This window comes from Antechinus flavipes, chromosome X, assembly GCF_016432865.1.
Source record: "Antechinus flavipes isolate AdamAnt ecotype Samford, QLD, Australia chromosome X, AdamAnt_v2, whole genome shotgun sequence".
NCBI lineage: Eukaryota > Metazoa > Chordata > Mammalia > Dasyuromorphia > Dasyuridae > Antechinus > Antechinus flavipes.
In genome coordinates, this window is record NC_067404.1 from 83,359,715 (window position 1) to 83,372,660 (window position 12,946).

Here is a 12,946-nt window from a genome sequence, read left to right on the forward strand (position 1 = left end):
GGGAGTCTGAGGCCCTCGGCCCACATCACACAAGACCCGCGTTTGGGCCTCAGACTCATAAAGAAGGTCCTGGATATTCTGTTCAGTACAAGTCCTTTGATCATCTGAAGAGAAGACTCGGGGCTCCCGGCCAAGTACAGGCAGTGTCCCATTATAGTCTGGCTTATTGGGCCCCAGTCCAGCGCGGTCCCTTATCCACCCATTCCTCGCAAACCCACCTGATGACGCCATCGCGTCTGTTGTCCCTCACTCCCCCAGCCATTCAGAGAAGAAGCCCGAAGTGCAGCCCTCAGGGACACGTGGGCACCCCCTGCCCCTCCCGGAACAAGAAACACACTGTCTGCAAGTCAGTCTACTTTATTTGGGGCCACGTTCAATTCGTCTCACGGGGAGACATCGCAGGGCCCAGGCTCCATGGGCTTCCTTAGTTGTCCTCAGGGTTGGGGGCCTCCTCCTCAGGCTCATCTCCCCCCTGGCCCTTTGGCCATCTCTGAGCAAACTCCTCGATGATGATGTCCTCACTTCTGGAGCAGCAGCCAAAGGAGGAGGGGGAGGGAAGACTCGAATAGACACCGAAACCTTTCCTTCTTCGTGGCCCTCCCTCTCATCTCCCAGCCTGGACCCTCCCTTCCCCTGCCCTGCTCCCTTTTCCCTCTCCTTCTCGTTCCCCTCTCTCCCTCTCCTTCCCTTCCTCCTTTTCCCCTCTCCTCCTTCCCTTCCCCGCTTTCTCTCTCCCTCCCCCTTCCCTTTTTCCCTTCACTTGCCCTACAACTGTCTGGACAGTCTATTCATTGCCCTCTCCTCTGAGAGACACCCGTCCTCCTCTCCCCGAGTATCCCCCCCCCCAGGTCCTTTCCTCCTCAGAGGCAGAGAGAAGCAAGCGAAAGGCACTCTGGGGGAGGGGCCCTACCATCCCACATTGTCACATCGGAAGCAATCTCCTCCATAAAACTTGTCATTCCAAGAGAGAAGGGAGCGGGTTGGGTCAGCTAATTTCCCCATTTCTAAAGGTCAACCCCCTCTCCCCTCCCCCTCCCCGGTACCTGGTGACATCTGCAGCCCAGGGGAGAGCACACGATTGAAATTATAGGGTCTCAGAGCTAGAACTGAGAGGTGCTTCACACAACAGGTGGACCAGCCCCCTCATTTGACAGAGGCGCTAACTGAGCAGGGTTAGGGAGGTGTGATCCCCTGGGGAAGGCGACTGGGACTTGCCCAAGCTCACACGAGTAGTCGTTTCCCTCTGGAGCTAGGGATTTCTTGAGAGGTCATTTTCATTCAAGCCCCTCATTTGATAGAGTAGGGAACCGAGGCCCAGAGAAGACAAGGCCACTCCAGGAGTAAGTAACTGAGCCAGGATTCAAAGCCAGGGCCTCTGGCTACCGGATTTCGGGCGACCAAGTCTCGGGGAGACATGCTTGCTCAGCGGCATCCGACCCTTCCGACGTACGACTCAGAGCTTCTCCAACCTCCCTCTGTCCCCCTTCCACCCCAGCCCACCCCCGAGCTGGTCCATCAGGGCAGCCAAGCGGGACCCCGGTGCCACTCACCGTAAGATGGCTTGGGATGCATCAGGCTCAAGGGCAGCACCACACTCATGTCACTGCCAAGATGCCCCCAGAGTCGTCATTGACCTCCCCAAGCCAGAGCCCTCAGCCGATCTCCCCACTTGCTCCTCTGAGCCTTAAATCCCCGTGCAGCCCTTCCTCCCTCTCACCTGGATGTCAGATCTCCTAGGATGCTGGGGACAGAAAGAAACCCAGGGTTAGCAGCTGGGCAAAGAAAAGGGGGACCTAATTTCCTTGGAAGTGAGCGGGTTTAGAATAATTCTCCCATGAGATCTTCCCACTGGGGAATGGCAGTGGGGGGGGAGTATTTGGCTAGTGTGTGTGTGTGTGTGTGTGTGTGTGTGTGTGTGTGTGTGTGTGTGTTTGTGTATGTGAAGATGGAGAGCAGGCTTACCTTGGGAGGAAATGGGAAGAGACCCTGAATAAACAGGGCCAGCAAGGACAGTAATGTGAGAGCCCTGCTCTGGGCTTAACTGGGACTCACCCTCCGCGAGATACCACGATGTTGATCCTGACTTGGTAGGACACTAGGATCCCCAGAGCCTCTTTGTCCGTGCCAGGTTGAAGACTGAGAAGAAGGGATTTTGTTGTTTTTGAGGAGAGAGGGATTGTGGGAGACACCAGATCCTGATGGGTTTTTCCCTTTAGAATGTCCCTTTCCATTCTGATTGGTATTGCTCTCTCTGGGGCTTTCTGGGGCTCCCAGAGCGGGAGACCTCGGTCCACTAGAGAAAGAAACTGACGTGGCGATGGTCACGCGATCAGGAAATGTGTCAGGGGCGGTAATGGGACCCGAGTCCTCTCGGACGTAAAGCCGGAGTGCTTTCCAGCACACTAGGAGGCCTCTCTCAACATATCCCTCCCGGGCCCAAGTTCAAGTTCCTCCAAGCCCTCCCCAGTCGGAGCCCATACACTGCTTAGAAAGGTAGAACAGGAGAAGACTTGAGGAAGCTATGGCTACTCCTTCATTTTACAGCAGCCTGGAGAGAACCAGGGAGCTGCTGAAGGAGAAAGAGCTAATAAGCAGCAGGGCTGGAGCAGGAACTGGAAAAGGGCCAATCCTGCAATGAACAATTCCTCAACTTGCCTGGGAGAACTCTAGCTAGCTAGATTATAAGCATCCCCAGGGCAGAGCTTCATTCAGTCATCCCCTTGACATCCACTAGCACAGGATAGAGCCCTTAGTAGGTACTGAAGAGATACTTGGCAACTGACAAGGAGAGCTATAGGATCTTAGGCAAGTCACTTTTCCTTTCTGGCTCTCCATTTCATTATGTGCAGAATGACAGGGGTGGACCAGATGTTCTCCGAGGTCTCTTCGCGTCTAAGACCTCAGATCCTCCTATCCATGATTCAATAGAATATTCACTTCAAATCAGCAAATCCTTCTTTCTTACCTACTATGTGCAAGGTCTTTTGCTGAGCCCTCAGATTCTCTGACTATTGACCGGGGGAAAGATGGACTGAGGAATGAGGGAAGAGAGAGGGGACCACGGACCTGGGGGATTGAAGTCGGAGGCCCAGGGCACCTTGGGGCAGCTTGGCTCGAACCCTTCCAGTGGCTGGAGCTATTTGTGTTGATGGTCACACTCTACTGTCACGTGGATTTTCATTTTCTTTCTTTCTTTTCACCCCCTTCTTTTTACCTTTCCTCTTCTACCCTTCCACTGGACTTTCTCCTCTTCCCTGACGCCCTCTAATGGCCTTAGGTCTGTCGGGTGCCCCTTCCCCCCCAGGGATCGCACTGGTTGCTAATGGCCAACAGGGCTAGGGAGTCCGTTGAGCCCTGGCCCGGCCCGTTTTGCTCTGAGGGCCTGCCTTCTGGGTGCATTGGGAGTCACTGTTGAGGAGAAAGGCCAGCGACCGGGAAGGAACAGGGCTATCCTCACATGGTACTCGAGGCCAGATTGGTGTCTTCATGCTTAAGTTTGCCATCCAAGGCCAGGCCCTGTTTCTGACGGTTGGCGGCCAGGGTGGGGGTCGCCGTGAAGCTCTTGGAAAAGGTAGAGTTAGCAGCCACAGTCTCGCTGTTGGAGGAGGCAAACAAGGACCCTGGATGAGAGGACCGACTGAGCAGAGTCTAGTTCTAGTCACTGGGATGGGTTGGAAAAGGCCCTAGACATTCACTGGACTCTGGGCAAGTCGTTTCCCCTTTCTGTGCCTCAGTTTCCTTTTCTGTGAAATGATCCTCCCCCGGAAAAACGTTTCTGTCAAATGTGAAAGGCTGTCTACGTGATTTCTAGCAACGCTATACAACTTTAAAGTTTTTCTAACGTCCCCGAGGGAGGCAAGAGGTGTGTTAGTAGGCCCACTTGGTTGTCGGTCAGTCATTTGCAGTTTTGTCTGACTCTGTGACCCCGTTTGGAGTTTTCTTGGCAAAGATACCGGTTTGCCATGTCCTTCTTCAGCTCATTGGCAGATGAGGTAACTGAAGCAAACAGGGTGAAGTGACTCGCCCCAGGGTCCCACAGCTAGAAGAACTTCTAGTTTCCAAGGCCAGATTCGATCTCAGGAAGACGAGTCTTCCTGATTCCAGGCCCAGAGCTCTAGGCAATGTAACACCTAGCAGCCCAGATCCACTTTCTAGATGAGGAAACTGAGGCAGGGACATGGACTTGCCCAAGGCCACACTGTTAGCAAACCTAGATCTTTCCTGACTACAAGTTCAGCCCTCTTCCCTTACAATGAATGTCCTTCTACCCCCAGCACAAATGGAAGATTCTGCTAGAATCGTGAATGATTCCAGAAGACTCCTGGGTAATCTTGACAGGTGTCAGGTCTGAGTTGAGTGGTGGGACCAGTGAGCCCAAGGAGACAGGGGAGAGACCCCTGTGCTTCTGCCTCTTCCTCTCCTCCCCCCTTCAGAAGGACAGGACATCGGTAGAAATGAGGGGTTTGAATCAGATCTTATACCTCCATGTCCAGAGATCGCCTTCCACTTTACTGGGACTCCCCTTCACTTGCTTGCCCTCGAGATCCAGTTTTTCTCAGGCCCTAACAGCTCGTCTTTCCTGCCCCTTTCAGCTCTATCCCCCTTTCGCTTCCAGTCCTTTGCCCCCTCATCCTATGGGTGTTTTTTCAACCCCCTTCCCCTCCGGCCCTCTGCCTACCCTTCCCCTTCCCTTTCCCCCTCCTCCCACCTCAGTCTCCCATCCTCAGAAAAGGTTCTCACCCAAACTCTTCAGAGAACACGGTTTTGGTGTACTTGTCCCCAGAGTACAGGACAACATCCACGATCTGGTCAACTGCACGTCACAGTCAGAGCCGGGGATAGAACATATCTGTGAAGCGATGCTCCCGCCCCCAGGACCCGGCCCCCTGCCCAAGGACACCCGCGAACAGGACTTGTGGGCAGAGCTCACCCGACACCTTGATTTTCTTGATGAGCTTGCTGGTGCCATTGTTGATGTCGACATGGATGGAGATCGGTTCCCCGTGGTAGTGAACCTGCAGTGGGGCGGGGGCACGGTCCATCACCAGGAAGGTGGAGTTGCCTTCCTTCTGGCAACGAGCCTCACCCCAAATCCCACATCCCTGCTCCCGGCGCCTTTTGGGGGAAGGCAGAGAAGAAGGCCACAGACCTCCTTGTCCATCCAAGCTTCTAGCTTCAGAGGGTGGTCAGACAGAAGGAAGTGCCGAGTGGTCTCAGCCCGGGGCATGGGGCCCAGGTCCAGGGGGGCAAACTGCACCTTCCGAATGATTAGACGCACGGAGTTCCTGGGGGAGAGCAATTTCTAGCAGTGAGAGATTTTCCCCTACCCCCTAGCGACCTCTTCTTTTTCCTTCTCCAGGAACAAGGATACTCTGACACTTTTATTCTCTGCAAACATACCCCCAGTCTAAATCTCCAGAAGGAAGGACAGTTCACAGAGAAGGACTGGGTCTGTGGTGGCAGGGGAGGTCAACGGCCAGAGTAGCTACACTTATTTCCTGGCTGTGTACTGGGGAAGGGGAGGAAAACGAGCAGGTGAACTGTCCTTTGCTACCTGTGCAGTCTTGGACAAACGCCTTCTCTCTCTGGGCCTGAGTTTAAAAGGCAGGGGATTGACCTAGAAGACCCTTTGAGATCAAGACTTTTTGACCTCAAAAGGTCCTACCAGCTCCCAAGTCTAGCTCTAGGGTCCTCTGAGCCAGTACCTCTTGGAGATTTTCTCCTCTACATTCTCAGCATAGAAACTCTTCACTTCATAGTCCACTCCACAGGCCTGCAGGGGGTGAGAAAGGAAAGGAAACCTTCTGTCCCCGGTGTGAAGCTCTCCCCTCCTTTCATGAGCCACAGGTTCCCTTGGTTGATGCCCTCCGGTCCCCTGCAGGTCTTCTCCTACTGCTCATCCCACCGGGCCTATTCCCCGGGAAAGTAAGGTCTCACCTTATCCGCGTCCTCGGGTGCAGGCTGCAGGGTCACTGAACAGGGCAGATTGGTGGGCAGCTGTCAGAGGGAGGGGGGTGTCAGAAGCAGACAGGGAGAACAGGGCCTTTCCGCTACTTTCCAGTGTGCTGTGTGTCCCCGCTTCCTCAGCCAGGCCGCCCTCCCTCTGCCAGCTTCTCTATTAGCTCTCAGTGCCCTCCTCGGGGGAGAGCCCGGTTCGGGCGCCCAGGGCTCCGGACTCACCTGGAAGGTGAAGGGATAGGCATTGTCACCGAGCTTGTGCAGCAGGCATTCTTGAAGGTTTGTGAGGGGCACTGGGGCTTGGGAGGGCTCTTTGGGGAACACTTGGAGGGCCTGCGTATGGAGGTCTTTCCGGAAGGTCAGACCGATCACATCCAGATCATCCCGGCCGTAACGGAAGGCACAAGTCAGCACCACAAACACTGTGGGAAAATGAGGAGGAGCTGCCATGGAGGGCTGGGCTGTGAGGTGGGCAGGAAGGGCAGCAAGCCCATCCTGAACAGGACCCTGGGGCCTGGCCCAGACTAAGCCTGTGCACAGGTAGGTGAGTAACTCAAAAACCCCAAGGAGGCCATCCAAAGGCGGCGAGGCATTTTAAATCAACGTTCAACTCATGGATTACTTTCCAAATCAAGTCCAGTTGGCTTTTAGAAGAGTTAATATAGAAACTAAAAAGCAAACACCCCCTCTCCCCGAAAACCTTGCAATCGCAATAATGGATTTAGAGGTAGAGTTCATTGTCTGTTCACTTATGGGACCGCTGCCACGTCCCCTAATATGTCTGAGTTTCAGTGAACTCTCTAGGTCTGGGCTGGCGGAGGGAGTTTCCAAACCCTCCAAATCCCAGGTCCTCGGTGTGCCAGAGCAATACAGAATGGGGGTTACAGTGATCTGGTTAGACCTCATCCTTCAACTAGTCTGGAAGCTCCTTGAAGCCAGGGACTCAGGGAGTTTGCTCTAGCTCCAGCACCTAGGACAGCGCCCGGCACTTTGGTCAGCATGGAATACATGCTTAGCAAATGACCCAAAGAGTCTAAGAATACAGATCATCTCGTCCTATCCTTTCATTTGAGATTAGAAAACTGAGGTCCAGAGAGGCCATGGGACTCGTAGAAGTGGAATAGAGAGGGAGAGGTGGAGCAGGGGGAGGGAGAGAGAGCCCAAGTGATGGAGAGGAATAAAGGAGACAAAGGGAGCCTCAGTAGACCGGGAGGGAGTGAAGAATTAGGCTGGAAGTAGGTAAACAGCAAGAGAAGAGAGGTGGTACAGTGGATAGAGAACAGGGTGTGGAGTTAGGATGTCCTGAATTCAAATCCAAATTGAGGGGTTTCCTACTGGGTGATCCTGGGCAAGTCACTTCACCTGTTTGCCTCAGTTTCCTCATCTGTAGAATAAGCTGGAGAAGGAAATGACAATCCACTCCAGTATTTTGGCCAAGAAAACCCGTCACCGGGGTCATGGAAAGTTGGACACGACAAGGGTGGCCATTAGGTGGCACAGGAGGCCTGGCCAGAAGGTGTCACCTCCCTTGGGAATGCTTATTGTTTAGCAGCAAAACTTTCTTTTCTGGCTGGAAAACAACTTGTCCACTTTTTCTTCTTCAAACTTGAAAGTTTATTTTCCAAAGAAAAATTCATTCTGGAGGCCTCTTCTGAAGGCTTTGGGGTTTTTAATTTTGGAAACTTTAGCCTCTGAGCTGTTTGCTGCTCCAAGGCTGTCACTTAGCCTTAGCTCTCAGATAGGGAGGACGCATTGAGACCAATTTCCTTATTTTACAGAGGATGGAATTGAGGCAACCCAGAGAGGACTAGCAAGGGCAGAGAAGAGCTTCAGAAGCCCAGGCTCCTGCCTCCCCCCCCCCCAGGACACTCAGGCCTGTCTCTGGCCTCCCAGAAACACTTGGGCTACCTCTTCTTGCCATTGGGAAGAGCTTCATTTTAAATCAACTTTCAACTCATGGATTCCTTTCCAAATCAAGTCCGGTGGGCCTTTAGAAGAGTTAATATAGAAACTAAAAAGCAAATACCCCACCCCCCAACAGAAAACCTTCCCATTGCAGTTCTTAGTACTGAGCTCTCTGAGTGCTTGAGCACACACACTCATTTCTCAGCTCTTCAGTCTCTTCATCTGTGAAGTAAGGGTGCTGCACTAGGGGCGCTTTGAAGCATTTCTTGTCTCAATTCTTGGATTACATGGAGTGGCCCCCACCTCCAGCTCTTTCTGTTCTTAGTGCTGCTTGGAATGGGATAATGACATCCCAGAGACATTATTCTGAGTCTCAGCGATGGGATCAGAACATTCTCTCTTCCTACCTAATTACTTCAGGACCTGGGGAAGGGCAGCATAGTTCCCCATCACAGACTTGAAAGATAGTCTGTGTGTCTGTCTCTGTCTCTCAGTCTCCGTCTGGCTCTGTCCCTCTTGTCCTCTCTGTCTCTGTCTCTTTCCTTCCCACTCCCCTGTCTCCCTCCTTTTCTCTTTGTATTTTTGTCTGTCTCTCTCCCTCCCCCCCCGTCCCTGTCTCTGTCTCTCTCCTTTTCTCTCTTTGTCTCTGTCTCTCTCTCTCTCTCTCACACACACACACACCCATACTCACAAATTACCTTTTCGATCTTTCACGTTCTCAGGGTCAATCAGGACAACACCATCTGTGGAAGTGGATAAGAAGGCTTGGGGGAAAGTGCCCTTGGAAAGGACCCCCCTCCCCCCTCATTGGTTTCCTTCTTTTTTCATGTCTTTCCTTCAGGCTCCCTCCCCTCCACCCTATTGATGTCAAAATCTCTGGCCAATTGGATGTCACTGACCAATGGGTTCCACTGAATCTATATGGTCCACAAAGTCCCGTTTTCCCAGGTAGACGGAAAGCTGTTAGAGGAAAAGCCTTCCTGTAATTCTCCAAGTCACCTCTGTGTTGATCCCCCTCCATACCATGACCCTCTACCCAAATCTTCTGGAGATCCCTGTGATGTACATTGACCTCCATCCAAATGACCTTCAGCCTCTCACCTTCCCATTGGAGCAGGTCTTCTTAAACACCCTGAGGAGTAGGAGACAAAGAGTTGAGGGGGGGGGCACAAAGTTTTTGTGGAGGAAAAAGTTGCTGCTGGAATTAGGGGGAAATAAGTCATGGGAATATACCTGGGAATGAGAAGGCAAGGCAAGGGCTGAGAGCAGGAAGGCTGGGAGTTAACCCTTTATACTCCCAGCAAGCATTGTTTTAGGGAGGATTAGTGAAGTTTGGGGGGTATAGAGCATGAGGTGGTCATGGAATCACGGGGACTGTAAAGGATGTCTTACTTGGAGCTGGTGGCCATGGGCTCAGTTTAGGGGCACCTCTGAGGAGGGAGGCAAGAGGACACCCTGGAGTGGGAGGTGGAAGTCCTGATGTGGAGCTTGGTGTAAACTCGGGCAATTCCTTCTCTCTGGGCCTGTCTCCTGAGCTATAAAATGAAGGGGTTAGATGAGAGATCTCTGAGGTCCCTTCCAGCTCCAACACCTATGACCCTCGGAGAAAGGAGGGCTCAATAAGTTGGCTCCCTGACATCTCGATCCCCTCTACCAGCTCCTGACTCCCCACAGGACTCTGAGTGGTGTGGGTAAGGCAGACAGGCAACAGCAAAGCCGTTACCTGGCACCCAAGAGATCTGTTTTCTTGCCTCCCCCTCCCTGACAGTCCTGGGCCCTTCTTCATCCCCCCCATTCTCCCTTACCTTTACATTATTATATGATTTACATTACTCCCTATTTATATAGATATAGATATAAGTGTAGACACATATATACAAAGAATATTTATATACATACAAACACATATATCCAAAGAATATTTACATCCATGTACACATATGTATGTATTCAGGAAAAATATATGTACACTTTTTTTCTTATATTGGTGTGCAATATATTTTTGGAGAATGGCTGTATTAATGAGCTGGAGTTCCCGAAGTTCCCGATTTTCAGCTCTCCGGTGATAGGAAAGTCCGGAGGACTTGGACTGAGTGGGCGTCCCCAGGTTTAGTCAGACCATATATGGAAGAAAGCTAAAAGGGAGATCATGGCGTCTAAAAGGGAGAACATGATAGAGAGCTCATGTTCTCTAGGGGAGAACAGAAGTGAGGAGAATGAGTGGGGAGAATTGGATAGGACCAGAGAGAGCAAAAAGGGGAGAAGGGAAGAGGGAGTAGAGGAGAGAAGCAAGTAAAGGTTAGCACAGGTCTGCACCCCCGGAGCTTGAGGGCTGGTTTGCTAAATTCAAGAAGTCATCTGGAGAGCCGCCCTGTCCAGAGCTCTGTCCTCAGGGAGAGAGGCAGGGCTCTGACCCTGGTCAGGGGGAGAAGAAGACTCTTTTGGGCACCTGAGACAGAAGGACCCGGAACTAGAGCCAGCTCTGCGCTGCTGCCTGAGACCTCCGGCCCCAGGGCTTGGAGGAAGACCTGCCTCCCGGGCTGGATGGAGGCAGGCCTCAGTGCAGCTTCCTGCCACGGGCCCTCAGAGCTCCTCGGCAAGGCTACAAGCATCTTTTGGCTACTGAGGAGGTGGAATGAGCAGCAAAGATCGGAGGCTCAGGGCCTTAGGCCGGGAAGGGACCTGAAGTTCTGATGATGTCGACCTGTTTGTTTCATAGATAAGGAAGCATGCAGAGGCCTACAAAGCAGAGGCAGTGGCTTGTCCAAAATCACCAAGAAGCAGGAAGAGACTGAGACTAGACTAGCACCCAGCTCTTCTTGATGTGAAGCCCGTCGCTCATGCCCTTCTGCCATGTTCCCTCCCTAAGGGACTTCGGTTATTGGAGGCTGGGGGTCCCGGGTTCTTAAGTGGTAGTAAAAGAAGCGGGCCTGAAGGTTTTTCCCCCTCCCACCCTTTCAGTCCCCTCTCCTCATATCGCCATCCCAATGCGTGCCCTCTATCCCCAGCCCTATCATCTCACACCTCCAAATCTCCCCAGCACCATGGGTGATGCTTGCTGGACCCTGGGGCTCTTCCTGCTGCCATTTTCCTGGGGGTGGAGGTGGGGATGTGGAGGGCTCTGTCGGCCTATGGCTAAGGGGCCTAGGGCCAGCCAACTCCCAGACTCTGCCACACAGGCTCACTTAGCTTGGGTATCAGCTGGCTCAACTGGAAGAGGGACAATTTCCTCCCAGCACCCTCCCCCTTCCAAACGCCCTCGCTATGTAGGCTTGTCAGACACAAGTGGGCAGAGGGGATATGGGACAGAACTGGAAAGGCAGGAAATATTACCTGGAGAGAAATATGAAAATCAGCCCAGCTCCTACTCTGCTTTCACTGCTCTTGGCCATGGTCCTTTTATAGCCCAGGCCCTTGGGAGGGGGCTTTGCCCGATTAGCTCTGGGGTGGGGGTGGGATGTATTGAAGTAGCACAGCCCCTAAGAGCTCAGGAAATAAGAGTTTGGAAAGCAGATTATAGACTAAGAGATTAGCTCCTAGTGGCAGGGAGTTGGCCAGGGAGATGGGGTTTTAGCGGCCCTCCTTCCCACGCCTCCCCAGTGCCCTATTTCAGGGTTCTCCAAGACTCCTTGGCAAGGCTCCTTCCCTTTTTTCTATCCACACATCTTAAGAAGATTCTGTACCCTTTGATCCAGTAGTGTTACTACTGGGCTTATACCCCAAAGAGATATTAAAGAAGGGAAAGGGACCTGGATGTGCCAAAATGTTTGTGGCAGCCCTGTTTGTGGTGGCTAGAAGCTGGAAAATGAATGGATGCCCATCCATTGGAGAATGGTTGAGTAAATTGTGGTATATGAACGTTATGGAATATTATTGTTCTGTAACAAATGACCAGCAGGATGAATACAGAGAGGCTTGGGGAGACTTACATGAACTGATGCTGAGTGAAATGAGCAGAACCAGGAGATCATTATACACTTCGACAAAGATATTGTATGAGGATGTATTCTGATGGAAGTGGATTTCTTTGATAAAGAGAGCTTTAATTGATCAAAGATGGACAGAAGCAACTACACCCAAAGAAAGAACACTGGGAAATGAATATAAACTGCTTGCACTTTTGTTTTTCTTCCCGGGTTATTTTTACCTTCTGAATCCAATTCTCCCTGTGCAACAAGAGAATCGTTCGGTTCTGCAAACATAGATTGTATCTAGGATATACTGTGACCTATTTAACATGTATAGGACTGCTTGCCATCTGGGGGAGGGGGTGGAGGGAGGGAGGGAAAAGTCAGAACAGAAGTGAGTGCAAGGGATAATGCTGGAAAAAATTACCCTGGCAAGCATTCTATCAATAAAAAGTTATAATTATTTTAAAAAATAATAAAATAAAATAAAATTACATTAAATTTAAAAAAAAAAGAAGATTCTGCCATGTCAGACTGGGTAGAAGAGGGAACGGGGCCCAATTTCTCTGATGCTGGGACCCAGGTGACATGTATAGTGGCAGGAGAGGGCAGACTGAGAGTCACACAGTTAGGAAGTGTTAAGTGTCTGAGATCAGATTTGAACTCAGGTCCTCCTGAATTCAGGGCTGGTGCTCTATCCACTGCACCACCTAGCTGCCCCTAGTTTCTCTTATCTAAAACCCACTTAGTAATTCCAACAACATCTGCCTCCCAGGGTGTTATAAAGACCAAGTGAGGTGGATGGATGGACGGACAGATGGATGGACAGATGGATGGGCAGATATGTACATGCATGCATACATATTGATTGCTTTGGAAACTTTCAGTCAGCAGACCGATCGATTGATTGAAGCCCTAAAGTGCAAAGAGACGAGGGCCCGAGACAAAATCTTAGGGGACGAGACAGAATCTTAGGGGACGCTCATGCTTAGGGGGGCAGAAGATGGATCCACCAAAGGAAATTGAGTTCTGAGACAAATTGGAGAAGGAAGCCCAAGAGAGAGAGCAGTGTCGCCGAGGCTAGAGGAGGTCAAAAAGTATGTGGGCTGAGGAAGGAACATCTGATGGCAGGACCTTTGGTAACCTTGGAGACGGCCATTTTAAGAGAGTGGGAG

At 51.7% G+C, this 12,946-nt stretch overlaps 1 protein-coding gene across 1 annotated transcript; it reads right to left on the reverse strand.

The window, feature by feature from the left end:
- Positions 1-341: 341 nt before the first annotated feature.
- ARR3 (arrestin 3) lies at positions 342-9,392 on the reverse strand. Its single transcript, XM_051968109.1, has 15 exons — positions 9,256-9,392; positions 8,965-8,995; positions 8,763-8,823; positions 8,562-8,606; positions 6,181-6,380; positions 5,938-5,997; positions 5,706-5,773; positions 5,150-5,285; positions 4,931-5,015; positions 4,741-4,813; positions 3,458-3,595; positions 2,053-2,136; positions 1,718-1,741; positions 1,547-1,603; positions 342-521 (listed from the first exon to the last, which is right to left on the reverse strand). The coding sequence occupies exons 1-15, from the start codon at positions 9,270-9,272 to the stop codon at positions 425-427; spliced, it is 1,176 nt and encodes a 391-aa protein (XP_051824069.1). The 5' UTR covers positions 9,273-9,392; the 3' UTR covers positions 342-424.
- Between the last annotated feature and the right edge of the window lie 3,554 nt (positions 9,393-12,946).